This window comes from Archocentrus centrarchus, chromosome 3, assembly GCF_007364275.1.
Source record: "Archocentrus centrarchus isolate MPI-CPG fArcCen1 chromosome 3, fArcCen1, whole genome shotgun sequence".
Lineage (NCBI taxonomy): Eukaryota > Metazoa > Chordata > Actinopteri > Cichliformes > Cichlidae > Archocentrus > Archocentrus centrarchus.
The window spans coordinates 29,328,407-29,345,886 of record NC_044348.1 but is presented as its reverse complement, the minus strand read 5'-3'; the positions used below and the strand labels follow the sequence as shown (position 1 = coordinate 29,345,886).

The following is a 17,480-nucleotide window of genomic DNA, read 5'->3' as shown; positions in this document are numbered from 1 at the left end:
TTTTAATTTTTGCAAACACACTATACAAAATGCATTTAACCTCTGTGTAGCAATGGTTCATAATTTTTCTTGTTTAAAGGAGGAACATTTTTCAAAGGAGCCTCCTGACACCTCCGTCTCGCCATATATACAACAAATATAACAGAACACATCGAGGTTGTTAAAACCCTGCAGTGAGATGTGTGCCTGTCAGCACACCATTGCTCAGCTCTTGGAGTTATAGTTGACAATCAGATGTGGATATCATTTTCCACACGTAGCTGTGTCCTCAATTTAGAAATTGATGACTTTACACACTGCTGAGTCACTGAGCGGGTGGGCTGGAGGGTACACACACACACACACACACGCACAAATATGTTTTCATTTTAAAACATGTAACTTTTACTGGGTTATGCACACTAAATGACATGCAACATGATTCCCATGTTCACCAAAACATTCCAGCTCACAAACCTTTTTGTGATCTCATCTTTCTTATTTGGCTTCTTTTAGCAAAGGATATTGCTCCCATTTTTTTTTCACCTTTATGTCTTGCTCGTAGTATAAAGAAATATCTGGTCTTATATTTGCCACCATTGTTCTTTAGTTGCAGTTTTTTTTTTTAATTGTTTGTTCTTTTTAAAATACAAACTGTTTACACTTATCTAGTGTGCATTAATGCCCATATGCTATGGGTTTATAAGCTTAATATAGGAGATTACTTCTGAAACTGAAAATGGAGATCATTTTTTTTTCATTTTGTTGTGGTGCCCTCTTTGCTTTTCTAAAACTCTTGCAAAGTTAACCGTTTGCTTCTTCTGGTGGGTGCATTCATCGCCCTGCTGCTAAAAAAGTCACTGGATTCACTCGCATGGACTGGGGACTGCTATCATGTGGCAGTTTAACTTGGCTGGCTTCGTGCCGCCATTTGCTAAAAACGATATCACTCACCGCATCCTCCCATCACTGCTCTCAGTAAAGCCAAACTCGAAACAGATATAGTTATTTATTCTTAGTTTGGCTGATACGGGTGTTGTGTCACTTGACGATAGCCGATTTAAGAATTTTTCCATTGTGAGAGGCATTCCAGATTCCAGCTCTCGCCAACAGTTTGGCAGCTTTTTGTTGCCTGACAACAGTAGTAGCAGGAGTTATGTAATGTTTCATAAAGTGCTGCTGGAACCAACTACTCACTGATGTCATCTTTAACATTAGCTATTTTGTTTAAGAAAAAGAAGCTCAAAACTGTTTTATTCAGTACTGGTTTTAACTAATCAGGTACAGTAGCTGTACCACCATCGTTGTTGTTTTTTCTCTTTTATTTTTCTCTTTCCAGGCTTTTATTTTTGGTTTTAATTAGATTTTTTACAGCACCTTGAATGACAGTAGTGTTTGAAACGTGCTATATAAATAAACTTGCCGTGCCCTAAGATATTAGAATTTATCCATTATTAATTGATCCATTCTTACCAATTGAAAAGCTTCAATGGACTTCTAGTTGTCCTTTTTGAGGGCCACTGCTCTATAGGTTACTGCTGAGCTTATGAATTTACTGAAGCATTGCTTAAGTGCAGATTGCTTAAGTGGCACTTGAGTATTTCTACCTAATGCTACTTTATATTTTATCCTACTCCATCTATCCATCTATCCATCTTTTAAAACCAGTTATCCAACAAAGGATTAGACACATATAGGTGATTTAAATACTGACTGTTGTGTAAATGAAGGTAATTTACAAGAGATAGGAAGGTCCACCAATCAGCTCTATTAGATTTTCATCCACCTGAAAGGTTTTATTACACTGTGCAACCATAATTTTATCAGTTAATCTTTTTATTAAATACTATAGTTCCAATTCGTTCATCTCTGTCCTTGTACGGCGTAAAGTCGGACTTGCTATAAGTTGACTAGGCAAATGGGAGTCCTGATATGAGTATAAAGCCTAGTCAAAATAAATAAATGCAAAGGATATAAAGGTATTGATGGATGGAAGGTCAGTTTTTAGCTTACACCATGGAAAGTGGGAGCACAGTGTCAGTTATAGATAAACTCTACTAACAACAATTACAGGGAACAATTACCAAGAAAAGCAGCTTAGAGAAGAAAATAAAGGGCTGCTCTCTCTCAGTACTGCACATCATTGTGCAGGTATTGTGGCGCTGGAAGAGGATATTATGGAAGTGACAGTCATTGAGTGTAATTAAAGGTGAAGAGCTCAGCACAGTAGATTTTGCTTCCTAATAGTAAATCAAGACAAAATGACTTTCCCAAACCTTGATTTTTTTTTTTTTTTCAAATTTAGTTTAATGTCACTATTGAGATAATAACCACATGTGTAGTTATTACATATTTAAAGCTATGAAGAGCCTGATGATTGTCATGGAAAAAAATCCACATTAGCTGGGACTATAATAGGATAAACAGCTGCTGTGCATGTGTACTGTGTTATATTTGGGTTGTTGGGAGACATGGGTTACAGGGAATGGTCTTTTTTGGATAGAAATAAACCCCGTCTTGGCGTTTCCACTGGCAAAAAGCAATGATATTGACTTAAATATGGGGAAATGAGAGGCTGCCATAATATGTCCTCTGTGCTTTGTTTCCAGCAGATAGGCAAAAAGCTTTGAAGTGTGGATTGGCACAGCAGGGTGCTAGCTTCTGTAAAGGCAAGATGCTAAACGCTAAAGGATGAGAGGGACATGAGGTAGTCTATTACCAATAAAGGAGCAAAGAGGGGGGAAAAGGCAAATCCAATGATAATGTACATCTGTTCCAGTGAATTTATGAGCTTTGAACATTTTTTCATGTGGGATAAGTGGATCCTTTTTCTTACAGAATCTCAGAACTTCAAAGCAGATTTGCTTTGGATAATGCAAATGATCGGAATATGCCGGTCCCAGCCTCCTCAAGAGCATGAAAAGAAAAAGGGAAAATGGAGAATTAAAGCTAATTGCCATGGCAGTCTTTTATGTGTGAAAAGAAGGGCAAAAATAAAACACTTCAATTATTGTCAAGTTCATTCAATTAGGAAACAAGCTGACAAAGTGTTAAAGTTCAGTGTGACTGACCCAGTACTCATTTTCACTAAATATTGCTTTTCATTTTAGACAATTCATTTGTTATAGCTGATGAACCCATAATTAGCAGGATTAAATTCAGCCTTTAATCACCAAGCTGGCATTGACTTTGTTTAGCTCTGACACTGTGGTGGCCAAAGCCTGGGGGTGAAAGTTATTCCTCTACTGGTCCAGTATTTTGCATTTTATATACAGTATACCTCCAGTTGTTGCCCTGTAATAATATGGTAGCTGCAATGAAACACAAGAGTCAACAGTGCATACTGTTTATTACCATAAATATTTATTAGTCAAATGAGTGGTACAAGTAAAGAACAATGTTCATTTTTGCAAATAAAAGAGTTAAAGAATTTGTGCATGTGTGTGTGTGTGGGTGTGTGTGTGTGTGTCAAAAGTTAAAAATGTATTGTTTTACATCTATAACAATCCATAATAAGCATAAAACCCCCTCGTACCTGCTGTAACTTCATCCCATGGTTGGACTGATATGCAGCCTGATCATTCTGGTTTCATTGCATGGATTGATGGGATACCACAGACAGCAAAGTTTGCTTTTGTTTTGCCATTTTACACACACTTTATACCTATCTTTGTTTATCTTAATCATAGTGAGCTTTAACTTATGAAATAAGACACTCAATATAGGATACTCCAAAAACACAACCCCCATCCTAGTAATATAGAAGAAGTTTCTTTTCACTTCATTCTGCAAATAGCACAGTCCACTTTTTCCACATCTACCGTCTGGACTTCCAGAGGCTGACTCCAGACTTCTAGAGATAGCAAATGAATAAAACAAGGCTCCAGAAAGTTGCATTGGTTTTTAGTAGATCATTGGAGCTCTTTCTTTTTGCAACATCAAAGGCAGCAGCAGCTCTTTGATGTGGCAGCATGCTGTTTAAGGTACAGACTGAATGGAGAGGTGTCAAGCTGCAAGGTGCCTCTGTAGTTTACGTTGAGTGCTGCAGAGAGCTGCAGATGAAAGGAGCAAACAGAGTTTGATAATGAATGTCCAACAAGTAGGACCCATCTCAGACAGCGTACACTCAGCAGGGTGCTTGCGCTAACCTTGAGCGCAGCACCCTAAACCTCGGGCAGATGCCGGAGACCAGACTCCTTCAACTTGGCTGCTCCTGCAAAAAAAAAAAGGGAGCCCTCAGATGAGAGCTTTAATCTTCCTGTCAATTAAATCCTGATTGACACACACACCCATACACACATGGTCATGAACACATGCTCCTCTTAACCAGTCAGCAAAAGAGGTGCCATCCATTTCCTCAGTTGAATACTTCTCTTTCTGGCTTGAAGGGGTTATTTCTAATTGTAGATAAATCCTTCAATGGTAAAAGATTTTTTTTATTGGGTTAAATCCAGTGCTACAGTAGTTTTCCTCCAACTTCATAAGCTGAATGAAGTAATCCACTTTTATTTCTCAGTCTTTCTGTCTCAAAGGAAAGCAAGATTGAAGGTTGTCAATATACAATATGCTCAGTTTGCAATATCATAAATAATATCTCTGTCCTCTTTTAAGTTTGCAGCCCATTAAAAAGCTTACTCTTAGTGCTTGTGTAAACAAATACACTAGGAAGAAGGATTTTTCTTGCATCACTGGTTTGGGGACTTCATCTTATCTCGAATATCCCGACTTATTTCTATTTCTTAGAGAATTATGTTTAGGGGTTATGAGAACTGATCCCTGAAAATAATATGAAACCCTAAGAGTAGCTTTAGTTATGCGTATATGAAAGATATATGACTGTTTTCCACAGTCTTTATTACAAAATTCCACTACAATTTTACTACTCCGCTAAAGAAGCACTGTCCAATACAAATACATAAACTGTTAGTTGATATATATATATACACACACACACACATTTCAACTTGCATCTGTGTGTGCTTTTAATGTGACTTCTGATTGACTGACTGCCAATTATGTACCCTTTTGTACTATGTTGATGATACTGTGTTATTACCCTTTTTGTAGTACAGCCTCCTTTCAAATTTCATAATACATAAAAACAAAAACAAAAAAACAAAGCTAAAAAGCCCTGAAAACAAAACTTTAAATACTTACAAGATTACACTGAAATGAGACATGCTGGTTCATCTCTGGGAGTTCTGAATCTCTGGTAAAGCAATCAGTACACAAACATCCCATCAGTGCACCTGGCTTAACACTGAGCTCACCACATGTGCTTTTGATATCTGCACAGAAAGAATGCACAATGATAAAATGGCTGCAGCCAAAAAAATTCCATCTCTGTTGTGAGAGTGGAAAGGATCCAGCATTGAACTGCACTGTTACTCAGACATACAGTTTAAAGCTGATTTAGTGGATGAGGTTATTTCGTGCTGGGTGGATCAAGACTTAATGTTCATGTCCAATAAACTCCAAGCTGAGGATTAGCTCCTCTGGTCCAATTTTATTTTGACGTAGCTGGAGGTCTCTCATGAAAAAAAATAACTACTATCCCATAATACTGCCTTCTCTAAAGTGATTTTGAATAACATAACTACTACTACTATTTAACGGATAAAAAAAACTCTAGTTATTAATAATGAAAAACATCATATATTCCAAATGAATGAAACTGGAGTCACATCTTTTCCATGGAATCAGACAAAGTGTTTGGAAGTCTCTTGTAACAGGACAGAAATATACAGCTATGTCTTTTGGGACTGTGTATGTATTTTATTTTTTATTCTTTTTTCACAATTTCTTATCCTTTTTCTTATGTGTTGAAACTTCTCTCGACCCCCTACTGTGATTTGGATAACAGAACTCCACCGTAAAGCTTCAAGTAAGATGCCTGACAGAGCACTCTGCATTACACTCCCCTTGGTGGAGTTGCCTGTTTCTCAGACAAGAAAAACAAGAAAAAGCATAAGAACTCCCTTTTGAAAGTTTTACTCCAGTTTGTCTTTGATTACTCTTGCCCTTGAGTGTTTGAGGATTTTCCCGAACAGGGCACGGTGAAGACACAGAGTAAACTAATCATGATACTCAGGAGGAAGCTGTTATAATGAAAATGATAAATATATGACTGCCTGAAAAGTCATTCTTGCACCTATTTTATCTCAACTTCAAAGAATGCAGAGTGACTAAAGAGTGTTATGAGCTGTTTTAGGGTTGGCTTTTTTGAGGTTTAGATCAGATGCACAGCATGCTGCCTAGACTGCAGGTTCTCAGTGGCTTTTACTAATATTCTAACACTGTAATACTGCTACCATAGCAAAATGATTCCCTAAAATCCCTCTATGAATTGGCTCCATTTTTCACAAGATTTCTGATTAATCCATAGCTTGTGCGCAAAAGCACAATTAGAGTTGTCAGTGGATTGATGGGAAGAAGACAGCTTCAGCGATATTAAAGGAAACCGTGTTAAAGGCAGAAAATCCGGCAGGCTTGAGCAACCAGGTTGTTTTCTTATGCAATAGTTCCATCGAGTGGTTGCAACACCAAACTGCAATCAGGATGGAAATTTTAACTATGACCTGTAGTTTCCCCCAGTTTCTTAAAAAGACAAAGAAAAAAGAAAAACCTGTAAAATTACCCCCTCTGTTCTACCCCAAGCTTCTGGTTTTTAAAAGCCTGCAATTCCTCTTTGTGGTCTTTAGTATGCAGTAGTTACACACCCTGGCAAGAGGATGTGGAAGTCTCAGTGAATTGTAGGCATTTGCGTGTGGCAAACTACATCTAACCACTTTTAAATATCAAGCCACCATTATTTGTTCTGCTTGGAAAACACCAGGGAAGTGACCTGAGTGTTTTTGCTGTGCTGCATGTCAGTATTTAGTTTCCATCTTGCAGGAGGGACTTGGAAGCAGAACAAGTTTCACTTTCAGCTGCTGAATAAGGAAGAGGGGAGTCTAAAACGCTGCGCTGTCTCTGCCTGGATGGCAGAACGAAGGAAAAAAATCCATGTTCCTATTAAACGTAAGTGATCATTTTCCAGTAGCTTTACTCTGTGTTACATGCTTTTGCAGTTGAAGTCTGCTAGTTTGTTATTGTGTATTTGTACATGTTTTAGCATAAGATATTTGATATGTATGTAAAACTGGCCGTAGCCTCTTTTCTTACTGACTTTTTTTTTTTGCTCCTGCTTAACAAAAAGAGCAAACAATTACACGAATTACACAAACTGCTGTGTTATTCAAAGCAGAGTTAGAAAAGAGAGAAGGAAGCCGTAGTTGGCCCATAATAGCATGATGACATGTGGCCATTTGGTGTGGCAGGTTTTCACAAAGATAAGAAGCAGAAGTAGCCACAAACCGACTGTCCCTGAGCATGGGCGCTGACATGGACAAAGTATGCTTGCCAAGGAACTAGTGCTTAAACAACGGACGACGATACTGCATGCACTGTGCAGCAGTGGGTCAACTGAACATCTGGAAAGGATTCTGGATATACTGCTCGCCCAGGGAGGACTGACATGGGAGGACTACCAGAACATACAGGTACTGGGAAGAGCGCTATATGCCAATGCCAGACAGCTGCTTGACTTGGTTTATACAAAGGGTGAGGACACATGTGAGCTCTTTCTGGCTGCTCTCAAACTGGTCTTGCCTGAAGAGCAGGCAGCGGTCCTCTCCTTTTCTGAATCCTGCTCAAATCTCGAAGACAAAGATGAATATCAGAGCACCTCTCATCATACCCTTCTGACTCAAAGGCCAAGCCTTGTCTACAAGCTTCAGGGCTGCATTGATGGTGCTCTGGAAACTCTGCTGGATTTGGGTCACTTTTCTTCATCTGATTGTGAGGAAGTGCGGTTACCTATATACACTCCCACTCAACAGGTACTGTAAGCACCTGCATCTTACATTGTTAAAATGTGGCTTGAAAACTTTATGTTATTGCGCTTTACCTTTTCTGAAAGAAGCTTGTCCTTGTTTGTGTATTCCTAATAATTAGGATGTTGATTGTAATCAATCAATACTATAAATTTAAATAGACCTGATACTGTTATGATATTCCCAAGTAATTATATAAATATTATAAAATTTATCATGTTAGAACTGGTAAATAGATTTTCCTGCCTTTGCATAGATCCAGGCAAGCTTTTTACCACATGCTGCAAGTCTTTGTGCTAAATTAATATGCATGCTTAGAATACGGACATGCAAGTTAGTTTTTATCCAACTCTGCAAAAATGCAAATAACTATCAAAAATAAGCTTTTTGTTGTTGTCGTCCATGTTATCAATCAGGCAAGGCGTCTGCTTGACCAGGTCAGATCCAAAGGAGATTCAGTGGCAACGGTTCTCCTGCAGTACATTCACCAAAAACAAGAACCTGGATCCGCGTTTAACCAGAGTAATCTGACTCCTCCCAAAGGTCTGTAACTATCAAGAACTGCTGAAATCTACACAATATTGCCAAAGTATTCACTCACCCATCCGAATCACTTAATTCAGGTGTTCCAATCACTTCCATGGCCACAGGTGTATAAAACCAAGCTTCAGACTGCTTCTGCAAACATTTGTGAAAGAATGGGTCGCTCTCAGAAACTCAGTCAATTCTAGCATGGTACTGGGATGGTATGCCACCTGTGGAACAAGCCCAGTTGTGAAATTTCCTGTTAGTGGTATTATAACAAAGTGGAAGTGACTGAGAACAACAGCAACTCAGCCATGACGTTGTAGGCCAGGTAAAATGACAGAGTGGGGGGCCTAGTGCACAGAAGTCTCCCACTTCCTGCAGTCGATGGCTACAGAACTCCAAACTTCATGCGGCCTTCAGTTTAGCTGAAGAACAGTGCGTGAAGAGCTTCATGGAATGGGTTTCCATGGCCGAACAGCTGCATTCAAGCCTTACATCACCAAGCGTAATGCAGTGTCAGATGCAGTGGTGTAAAACACGCTGCCACCAGACTCTAGAGCAGTGGTGATGTGTTCTCTGGAGTGACAAATCATGCTTCTCCATCTGGCAACCTGATGGTTAAGGCTGGAAAAGTCGGATGGAAAAGTTTGGTGAAGGGTGGGGATTATGGTTAGGGGTTGTTTTTCAGGAGTTGGGCTCGGCCTCTTAGTTCCCATAAACGGAACTTTAAGTGCTTCAGCACACCAAGACATTTTGGATAATTTCATGCTCCCAACTTTGTGGGAACAGTTTGGAGATGGCTCCTTCCTGTTCCAACATAACTGCGCACCAGTGCACAAAGCAAGGACCATAAATACATGGATGAGTGAGTTTAGTGTGGAAAAACTTGACTGGCCTGCACAACCCGACAATACCATAAACACACTCCTAAACCTTATGAAAAGCCTTCCCAGAAGAGTTGAAGCTGTTATTGTCATGTACCACTGTGGCAGACAGGATGGAGGACCCCAAAGCAGGACACCCAAGGCTGAGGCTTTGCTTGGACTTAGACTTTATTTAAAACTGGAGGAAACCAAAAGAGCTGGGAGGCCAGCAGCACAAACTTAACTCTTAAACTAAACAAAACAAAACTTAACATAACTAAATTTGACTTAACTTAACTTGACATAGAGCACACATACGTAAGCATCAACGACAATCTGACAAAGAATTAACCAGAACACAATAAATACACATTTGATAATCAGGGGAGTGACAACAGATTGGATCACAGGTGAACACAATGACCTTGACGAGACAAGGGTAAGCAAAACTAAATACACTGCGCAAGAAACCAGATGCTACCAAAATAAGACAGGAAGTGAGACAAGGGAACAAAGACGCAGACTTGACACACAGACAGAACCTAAACATGACCAGAACAGAAACCTAAACACAGAGGGAAAACACTAGGATGCCAAACTAAACACAATACATGAGACAAGAGACTAAAACATGAGAACAAAATATACATAGACACAACAACAGAGCAGGACAACATGGAAAGCAAAAACATAACGCAGACGTGACACCAGAGGGATACAGAAACCTAACACCAATGACTAAACAAAAAACCATGAAAACCTAAAATCCTAATTCATCACTCAGAAAAGTACAATACAAAACAAAGCAAAACCAAAAATGCTGGGTTACAAGGACCCAGGACATGACAGTTATAGCTGCAAAGGGTGGGCCAACATCATATTAAACCCTATGGATTAAGAATGGGATGTCAGTCAAGTTCATTTATATGTGAAGGCAGATGAGCAAATACTTTTGGCAATATAGAGTATACTGCTTCCATGAGCAAAGTAAGCTGTAGTATAGGGGTGGGCAACTCCAGGCCTCGAGGCCCAGTGTCCTGCAGGTTTTAGATGTGTCCCTGATCCAACACACCTGACTCAAATGGCTGAATTACCTCCTCAGTATGCAGTCAAGTTCTCCAGAGTCCTGCTAATCATTTCTATATGTGATTCAGGTGTGTTGGATCAGGAACACATCTAAAACCTGCAGGACACCAGCTCCCGAGGCCTGGAGTTGCCCACCCCTGCTGTAGTAGATAGTAGTAGATGCTCATGTTTAGTTAGCCTGAAATACAGAAAGTTTATGTTTTTGCTTTGAGTACCAAAAATAAAATATGGTTTAAAAAAAAATTGTCACTGAAAATATGACAAGACCAGTTGTGTGTTCTCCATTTTACAGAAGATATACAGGATGTATACAGTGATCATTTTGTGGACTATTTCGCTAATTCTATCTTTTGTTAACTTTTTCTTTCACAGAAGTCTTAAAGTACCAGAAGAAGCTGAGCAGCTCTGTGTCTGCCCAGGCCTGCTTTCTCAGTACTTATGGCGGAACTAGCCACATGCCTCTTGAGGACATTTACATTGATGGTCAGCTAGAACTAGCTGAAGACTCCGTTAATGCCCAAGGACCTTTGGGACTGGAAGACATAGTAGGTTTGGCAGGCATAGTCAATAAGGAGGCTGACACAGTGATTGTATCTGGGGAGGCAGGCAGTGGAAAAAGCACCCTTCTCCAGAGGCTGCACTTGCTCTGGGCTCAAGGAGCAGCCCTTCGGGACTTTCTCCTTCTGTTTCCATTCAGCTGTCGCAGGTTGAATTCAGAGCACAATGAACTGTCTGTCCAGGAGTTGCTGTTTCAGCACTGCTGCTGGCCAGACCGGGAGCAAGCAGAAATTTTCCAGTTCATCTTGGACCACCCGCATCTCATCCTGTTCACCTTCGATGGCCTGGATGAGCTCAAGCAGAGCTTTTCAGATGAACAAAGAATCTGCTGCCCCACCCAGCGTGCACCTGTTCATATACTATTGTTCAACTTAATCCAGGGTTCCCTCATGAAGGGGGTGCAGAAAGTGGTCACTAGCCGTTCAGAGGCAGTGAGCCCATTGTTAAAGAAGCACCTCCGCAAAGAGGTTGTCCTGAAAGGCTTTTCCCCAAATGGGATTGACTGTTTTGTGAAGAAGCACCACAGGGACCCAACTGTAGCTGCTAAGGTTTTAGAGTCCCTCCAGGCAAACACAGCTTTACTTGGACTATGTCATAGTCCAGTTCTTTGCTGGATTGTCTCACAGTGCCATAAGGAGCTGCTGGGCTGTGGAGAAGGCAGCCCCAAAACAATTACAGACGTTTACCTGATGATCTTACAGCACTTTCTCCAGCACCAAAGCCCTCTGAGGAGCACCATGGGTTCAGGTTGGCTACAAGAGCACTTAAAAACAGTGCTTCTTCTTGGGCAGCTTGCTTTTGAGGGGATTACAACCACCTGTTATATCTTTTCAGGTACAGACCTAGAGGCATGTGGTGTAACTGAAAAGGATATCTGCATGGTTTTTCTGACAAAAAGCAAAGATATGTCCTCCACCCACTCTAAGTGCTATGAATTCCTCCATATGACAATGCAATGTTTCTTTGCTGCTCTTTTTATTGTTTTGTCAAGTAACACTAACCGTTCAGTTATTCCAAAGCTCTTTGAGCTAGAAAACATGAGGGAGGCAGGTCTGAGCAGTGTGTGCTTCAGAGCCTGCTTGCCTTCCAGTGACCAACAACAGCAAGCTTTAGAGAAGGAAACTAAAGCAGCAGAGACACCAAATCTGCAAATCACAGCCATGTTTGTGTCTGGACTATTGTCCCAGCGCCATCAAAAACTGTGGCTCCACTGCTGCCCCAGTGCTGTGGTGGAGAAAAAGGCCAGACAAGTGGCAAGATGCCTTTCCAAAGGCATGCAGAAACACTTTAGGTCCATCCCCCAACCTGTTCAAGGGGAGAAGAAGAGCATGCATGCAATGCCAGACTTTGTGTGGCTTATAAAATGTCTCTATGAGATGCAGGAGAGCCGGATAGCTAAAGATGCTATGAGTAAGTTGGAGGTGGACCATCTGAAATTGACATACTGTAATATCGGTCCTGTAGAGTGCACTGCACTCGCTTATGTGCTCCAGCATTTAAGAAACCCTGTAGGCCTCCAGCTGGACAACAACTCTGTGGGTGATGTTGGAGTGGAACAGCTTCTTCCCTGCATGCACATTTGCAGTTCCCTTTAGTAAGTGAAAAAATGATACATATTTCTTTTGTTAAATTTCCTTGGTTAATCACTAATTCATTAGAGTGAATAAACTCACCCTAACTGTAAAGGCCTTTACACACCGGACGCGTAAAAATTCGTGCAATTATTTTGTGCGTTAAAACATTTTTTTGGACTCATCTATTCTTAATGCAGCTGTTCACACAGCTGGAATTTCATAGGACGATTTTGACACACAGCTAGACGCTGCTCTGGGTCAATTGGCTCTATGAAATTATTTCTCTACTTCCTCAGATGTGGTCCCAACTCTCCGTTTCTTCCTTTTCTTGTTTAGAAACATTAGGACCAGCTCATCATCACTTGATGCCCACTTAATTTTTTTTTTTTTTTGCAGTGCCTTTTTTGAGGACAGATTTTTTGCAAAATTGCAACGCTTTCAGTGTGTATATATGCTAATGTCAAATTCAGATCCAAAAAATTATGACTTTTGAATTGTCTTTATCACAATACACTTGGTGTGTAAAGACCTTAAGACAGGAAGAACTTTTATCCTGAAATTGTTTATCCTTAAATATCCTGTCTTGTTCCTCCCTCAGCCTCAGAAATAATAACATTACAGATGAGGGTGTCCACAAACTGATTGCTAAAAGCATCCAGTGCGACAGCTTCCAGAAAATTGCGTATGTATTATTAAGGTGAATAATATTGCTGCTGTGAGAAGTTAGAAATTACATTTTTCCAGTTATCTTGCATAATCTTTGTTTCTCTCTAGGCTCTTCAACAACAAACTAACTGATGCTTGCATGCAGAATTTTTCACATTTACTGAAGACCAAGCAGGATTTCCTTTCTTTAAGGTCAGCAAGGGCAGTATTTGTCACATGCGTTAAATGTGACACACCTGTTAAACTGCACCCTTTTTCTCTTCCAGGCTAGGCAACAATAATATAACAGCAGAAGGAGCAAAGCAGCTGGCAGAGGGACTGAAAGCCAACCATTCCTTGAAGTACTTGGGGTAAATGTTTTCTTGTAAAATGCTGTATATTTCATTGTTGTTGAATTTCCATTTACTAGTGCTCCTTTGTATTTCCAGACTTTGGGGCAATAAGATAGGTGATGAAGGAGCTGAGGCCCTTGCTAATGGTCTGGAGAGCAATAGCTCTCTGGTGTGGCTAAGGTAAGATTTGCTTTAAATACTGGAACATGTTTGTTTAACTTTCATATTGTGAAAAATATTTTTACGTGATTTGTTAGGATGCTTTATCAGTTGTTTTTGGAAGTGCATCTCAACACATTTTGCTAACGGCAGCTTGGTGGGCAATGGTGTTGGGAGTGCAGGAGCATGTGCCCTGGCTAATATCATCAGGGACAACACATCACTGGAGGAACTTTGGTAAGTGTTGGAGACAAGTTATACTTGTCTCCAACAAGCTGGCTGACTTCACAGTTGAACACTCATTGTACACTAGTGCTTAATTTGCCCCACCCTCTTATTTCCTTTAAAAGGTTGACAGAGAATTGCATAACCAAAATGGGCGTGGAATGTCTGATTGAAGCCCTCAAACACAATAGACATGTAACGTCAATATGGTATGTAATGCACACCAAGCCTGAAGCTCATGAATGCAAAGATTCCCACATTCTTTATTGCGTGCACTTGTGGACTGTTTGCAGTCAGAATTTGGGCGGTGCTGAATTGCTAGTTTCAGTGCCAAGAAAAATGTTGTTGTTGATAATGTATCCATTTTGTTTAAGCTTGAAGATTCTTTTTCTTTCTTTTCATTTACATTCAATTTGCTGATTTTTGTCTCTTATTTTTGCACTGCAGGTTGAGAAACAATGCCCTCAGTCTGGAAGAAGTAGAAGAAATGAAGCAACGTGAATCAAGACTGATTTTCTGATTTATATTTTGCTGGTTAAAGACTGTATTCTACAACAAAATGTGTTTTATTTATTACAGGAAACAGTTTCTATTTAAATGTGAGATGTAAAAAGTGTGAATTTTTATTTTTAAGTTTATAATTTTGTTCTGGGTTTATCTAAGTTTGGAAAATACATTTGTATTAGATTTTTATAGGTGCAAGTGGCACTGTCATTGCTTTATACGATAACAAATACCACTATTAACATCACCACCACAACTGCTACTACTCACAGTGATAATGGAGTGCCTTAGGCCTTTTATCCTCCTTTGTGCGCCCATCTTCTAGAAACCTTGGCGTCATTTTTGATACTGCTCTGAAATTTGATAAACAGATTAGCTTGGTAGTCAAGACATGTTTCTTTCATTTAAGACTTTTAAGTAAAATAAAGGGATATCTCCCGCCACCGGACCTGGAGAGAGCAATTCATGCCTTCATCACCAGTCGTCTGGACTATTGCAACTCGCTTTATGTGGGATGTGAACAGCGTCTTTCCAATCGTCTACAACTAGTTCAAAATGCAGCAGCACGGCTGTTGACAGGCACTAAACGGCGTGATCACATTTCGCCCATTTTAGCCTCTCTACATTGGCTTCCTATTTCTTTTCGAATCCAGTTTAAAATGCTATTTCTGGTTTTTAAGAGTTTAAACGGATTAGCACCTGTATATTTAACTGAATTGTTGAGGCCCTACATCCCGATTAGAGAACTGAGGTCCTCCGATCAAAAGCTTTTGACCAGATATAAATCTAATTTGAAGAGTAGAGGGGATAGAGCCTTTGCCGTGGTTGCCCCTAAACTCTGGAATGACCTCCCTCTCCACATAAGAGAAGTTCATTCCCCTACTACTTTTAAAAAACTTAATAAAACTTATTTATTTGCATGTGCATTTCAGACTTGTAGATAGATCTTCTTGGCATTACTATTGGCACTACTATTACAGTCCTTCATTGTTTATGGTTTTATTATGTTTTTATTTTTGTTTTATGTTCTTATGTTTTATATTATTTTATTTGTTTTATGCCCTGTGAAGCACTTTGGTCAGCGGCTGTTGTTTTAATGTGCTATACAAATAAGTTGATTGATTGATTGAGTTGGTATTTTTATTTTTGTTTATTAAAATTTTTCATTTACTGGCATCTTTATTGAGTATTTTAATTTGAAATTATTTTTTAACATATATTTTTATATACTGTACTGTGGTGACTGTAAGACTGTACAGTCTGTGGTTACCATTATGGAAGAGTTGTAAAATCCACCAATCAGAAGCAAGCTAGAGCAAGATGCACATACTCAGTTGCATTTGCTTAAGGCTCACAAAAACCAGAACTGAAAAAGCTTACATTTGAAGCTTCATTAAGTTTAGTGAGGTCGTCTCCTGTAAATAATATATCTCATAGATGTAGCGATACACTGTATTATTTCACATTTTTCTCATGGAGAATATATTTATTTAAATGGCTCACAAAAACCAGAACTGAAAAAGCTTACATTTGAAGCTTCTGGAGAAAGTTAGAAGCAAATGCGTTCTTTTGGAGTAAAAAACAGAAAACAAAACAAAACAAAAACTTTTCTGTAGATGCATTTTTATTACTGTACTGAGCTTAAATGTATGGGACATTTAAGTGAATATTCTCACAGTCCAAACAAAGAAGGTATTTCTATATTTGAGACATATTACAACCAAGGGTGCAGGCTCATTTCAGAAGCAGTTGGGCCCCAAAAAGCAATGAATACAAAAGATGCCATAAATGGACCTTAAACTGCAACTGACACATACTCTTGAGCCTAAGATGACATGACTAGAAAAATTTTAAAGGTATGAGCTAACAGTTGCATTTTATTTTGGTTATTGTTTCATAAACAGATTCCCCAGACAGTAATGCAGAGACTTGAAACTGCGGCAACACATCAGCCCTCGTCTCTCATACAGAAGATGATGAAGGAAGACACTGATTTAAGAAACATATTTATCAAACTCAATGAGAGAAATCATATGGTAGGGTGCCAGGAGAGGAACTGTGGTACTGTACGAGGAGGTCAGGAGTGGCAGAGAAGTATGTGAAGCTGGTGCAGGACATGTATGAGGACAGCGAGACAGTGGTGAGGTGTCCGGTAGGAGAGACTGATGTATTTAAACTGGGTGTGGGCTTACATCAGGGATCAGCTCTGAGCCCCTTCTTGTCATTCTGTGATAGGTTGACAGGTTGAGGTCAAGGAGGAGTCTGATCTGTAGTGAGAGAAGGGAGAAGGTGGAAGAGAGCCTGGAGAGGCAGCGGTATGCTCAGGAGAAAAGAGGAATGACAGTCAGCAGAAGCACGACAGAATACATATGTGTGAATGACAGGAAGAAAGATGTAACAGTGAAAGTGCAAAGAACAGAGGCATTGAAGGTAGATGAGTTTAAATACCTGGGGTCAACCATCTAAAGCAACAGACAGTGCACAAGAAGAAGTAAGAAGACAGTGCAGGCTGGGTGGAGTGGGTCCAGATGAGTGTGAGGGGTGATTTGTGATGGAAGGTAGCAGCAAGAGTGAAAAGGAACATTTACAAGATGGTAGTGAGATGTACTATGATGTATGGTTTGGAGACTATGGCACTAAGAAAAAGACAGGTGGCAGAGCTGAAGATGCTAAGATTTTCATTGGTGGCACTAACAAAAAGACAGCATCCTTGACCAGGATGGATAAGATTAGAAATGAGTACATCAGAGGGACAGCTCAGGTTGAGACAAGAGGAAAGGCTATGATGGTTTGGACATGTGCGGAGATAATGGATATATTGGACAAAGGATGATGAGGATGGAACTGCCAGGCAGGAGGAAAAGAGGAAGACCACAGAGAAGATTCATGAGTAGGACATACAGAGGGCTGGTGTGACAGATGAGGATGCTAGGGACAGGGTGAGATGGAGGCAGATGATGCGCTGTGGTGACAACTAAAGGGAGCAACCAAAAGAAGTACAAGAAGTTTCATAAAACCGCTTGAATAGACTACATTGTCTCAGACAACTAGTTGACACTTAGGTTAGACTATTAATTATAATATAGTTTGGATACACTGGGAAAATGGCAAAACTGTCCTTAGTCTCCAACA

The 17,480-nt window shown here is 39.8% G+C and overlaps 1 protein-coding gene across 1 annotated transcript; it reads left to right on the top strand.

Moving 5' to 3' along the window:
• Positions 1–6,919: 6,919 nt before the first annotated feature.
• On the top strand, positions 6,920–15,433 carry nod2 (nucleotide-binding oligomerization domain containing 2). Its single transcript, XM_030723036.1, has 11 exons — positions 6,920–6,999; positions 7,299–7,859; positions 8,270–8,396; positions 10,703–12,482; positions 13,061–13,144; positions 13,237–13,320; positions 13,395–13,478; positions 13,557–13,640; positions 13,773–13,856; positions 13,970–14,053; positions 14,292–15,433. Exons 2-11 carry the CDS (start codon positions 7,374–7,376, stop codon positions 14,362–14,364), a joined length of 2,970 nt encoding a protein of 989 aa, XP_030578896.1. The 5' UTR covers positions 6,920–6,999; positions 7,299–7,373; the 3' UTR covers positions 14,365–15,433.
• Positions 15,434–17,480: the final 2,047 nt, after the last annotated feature.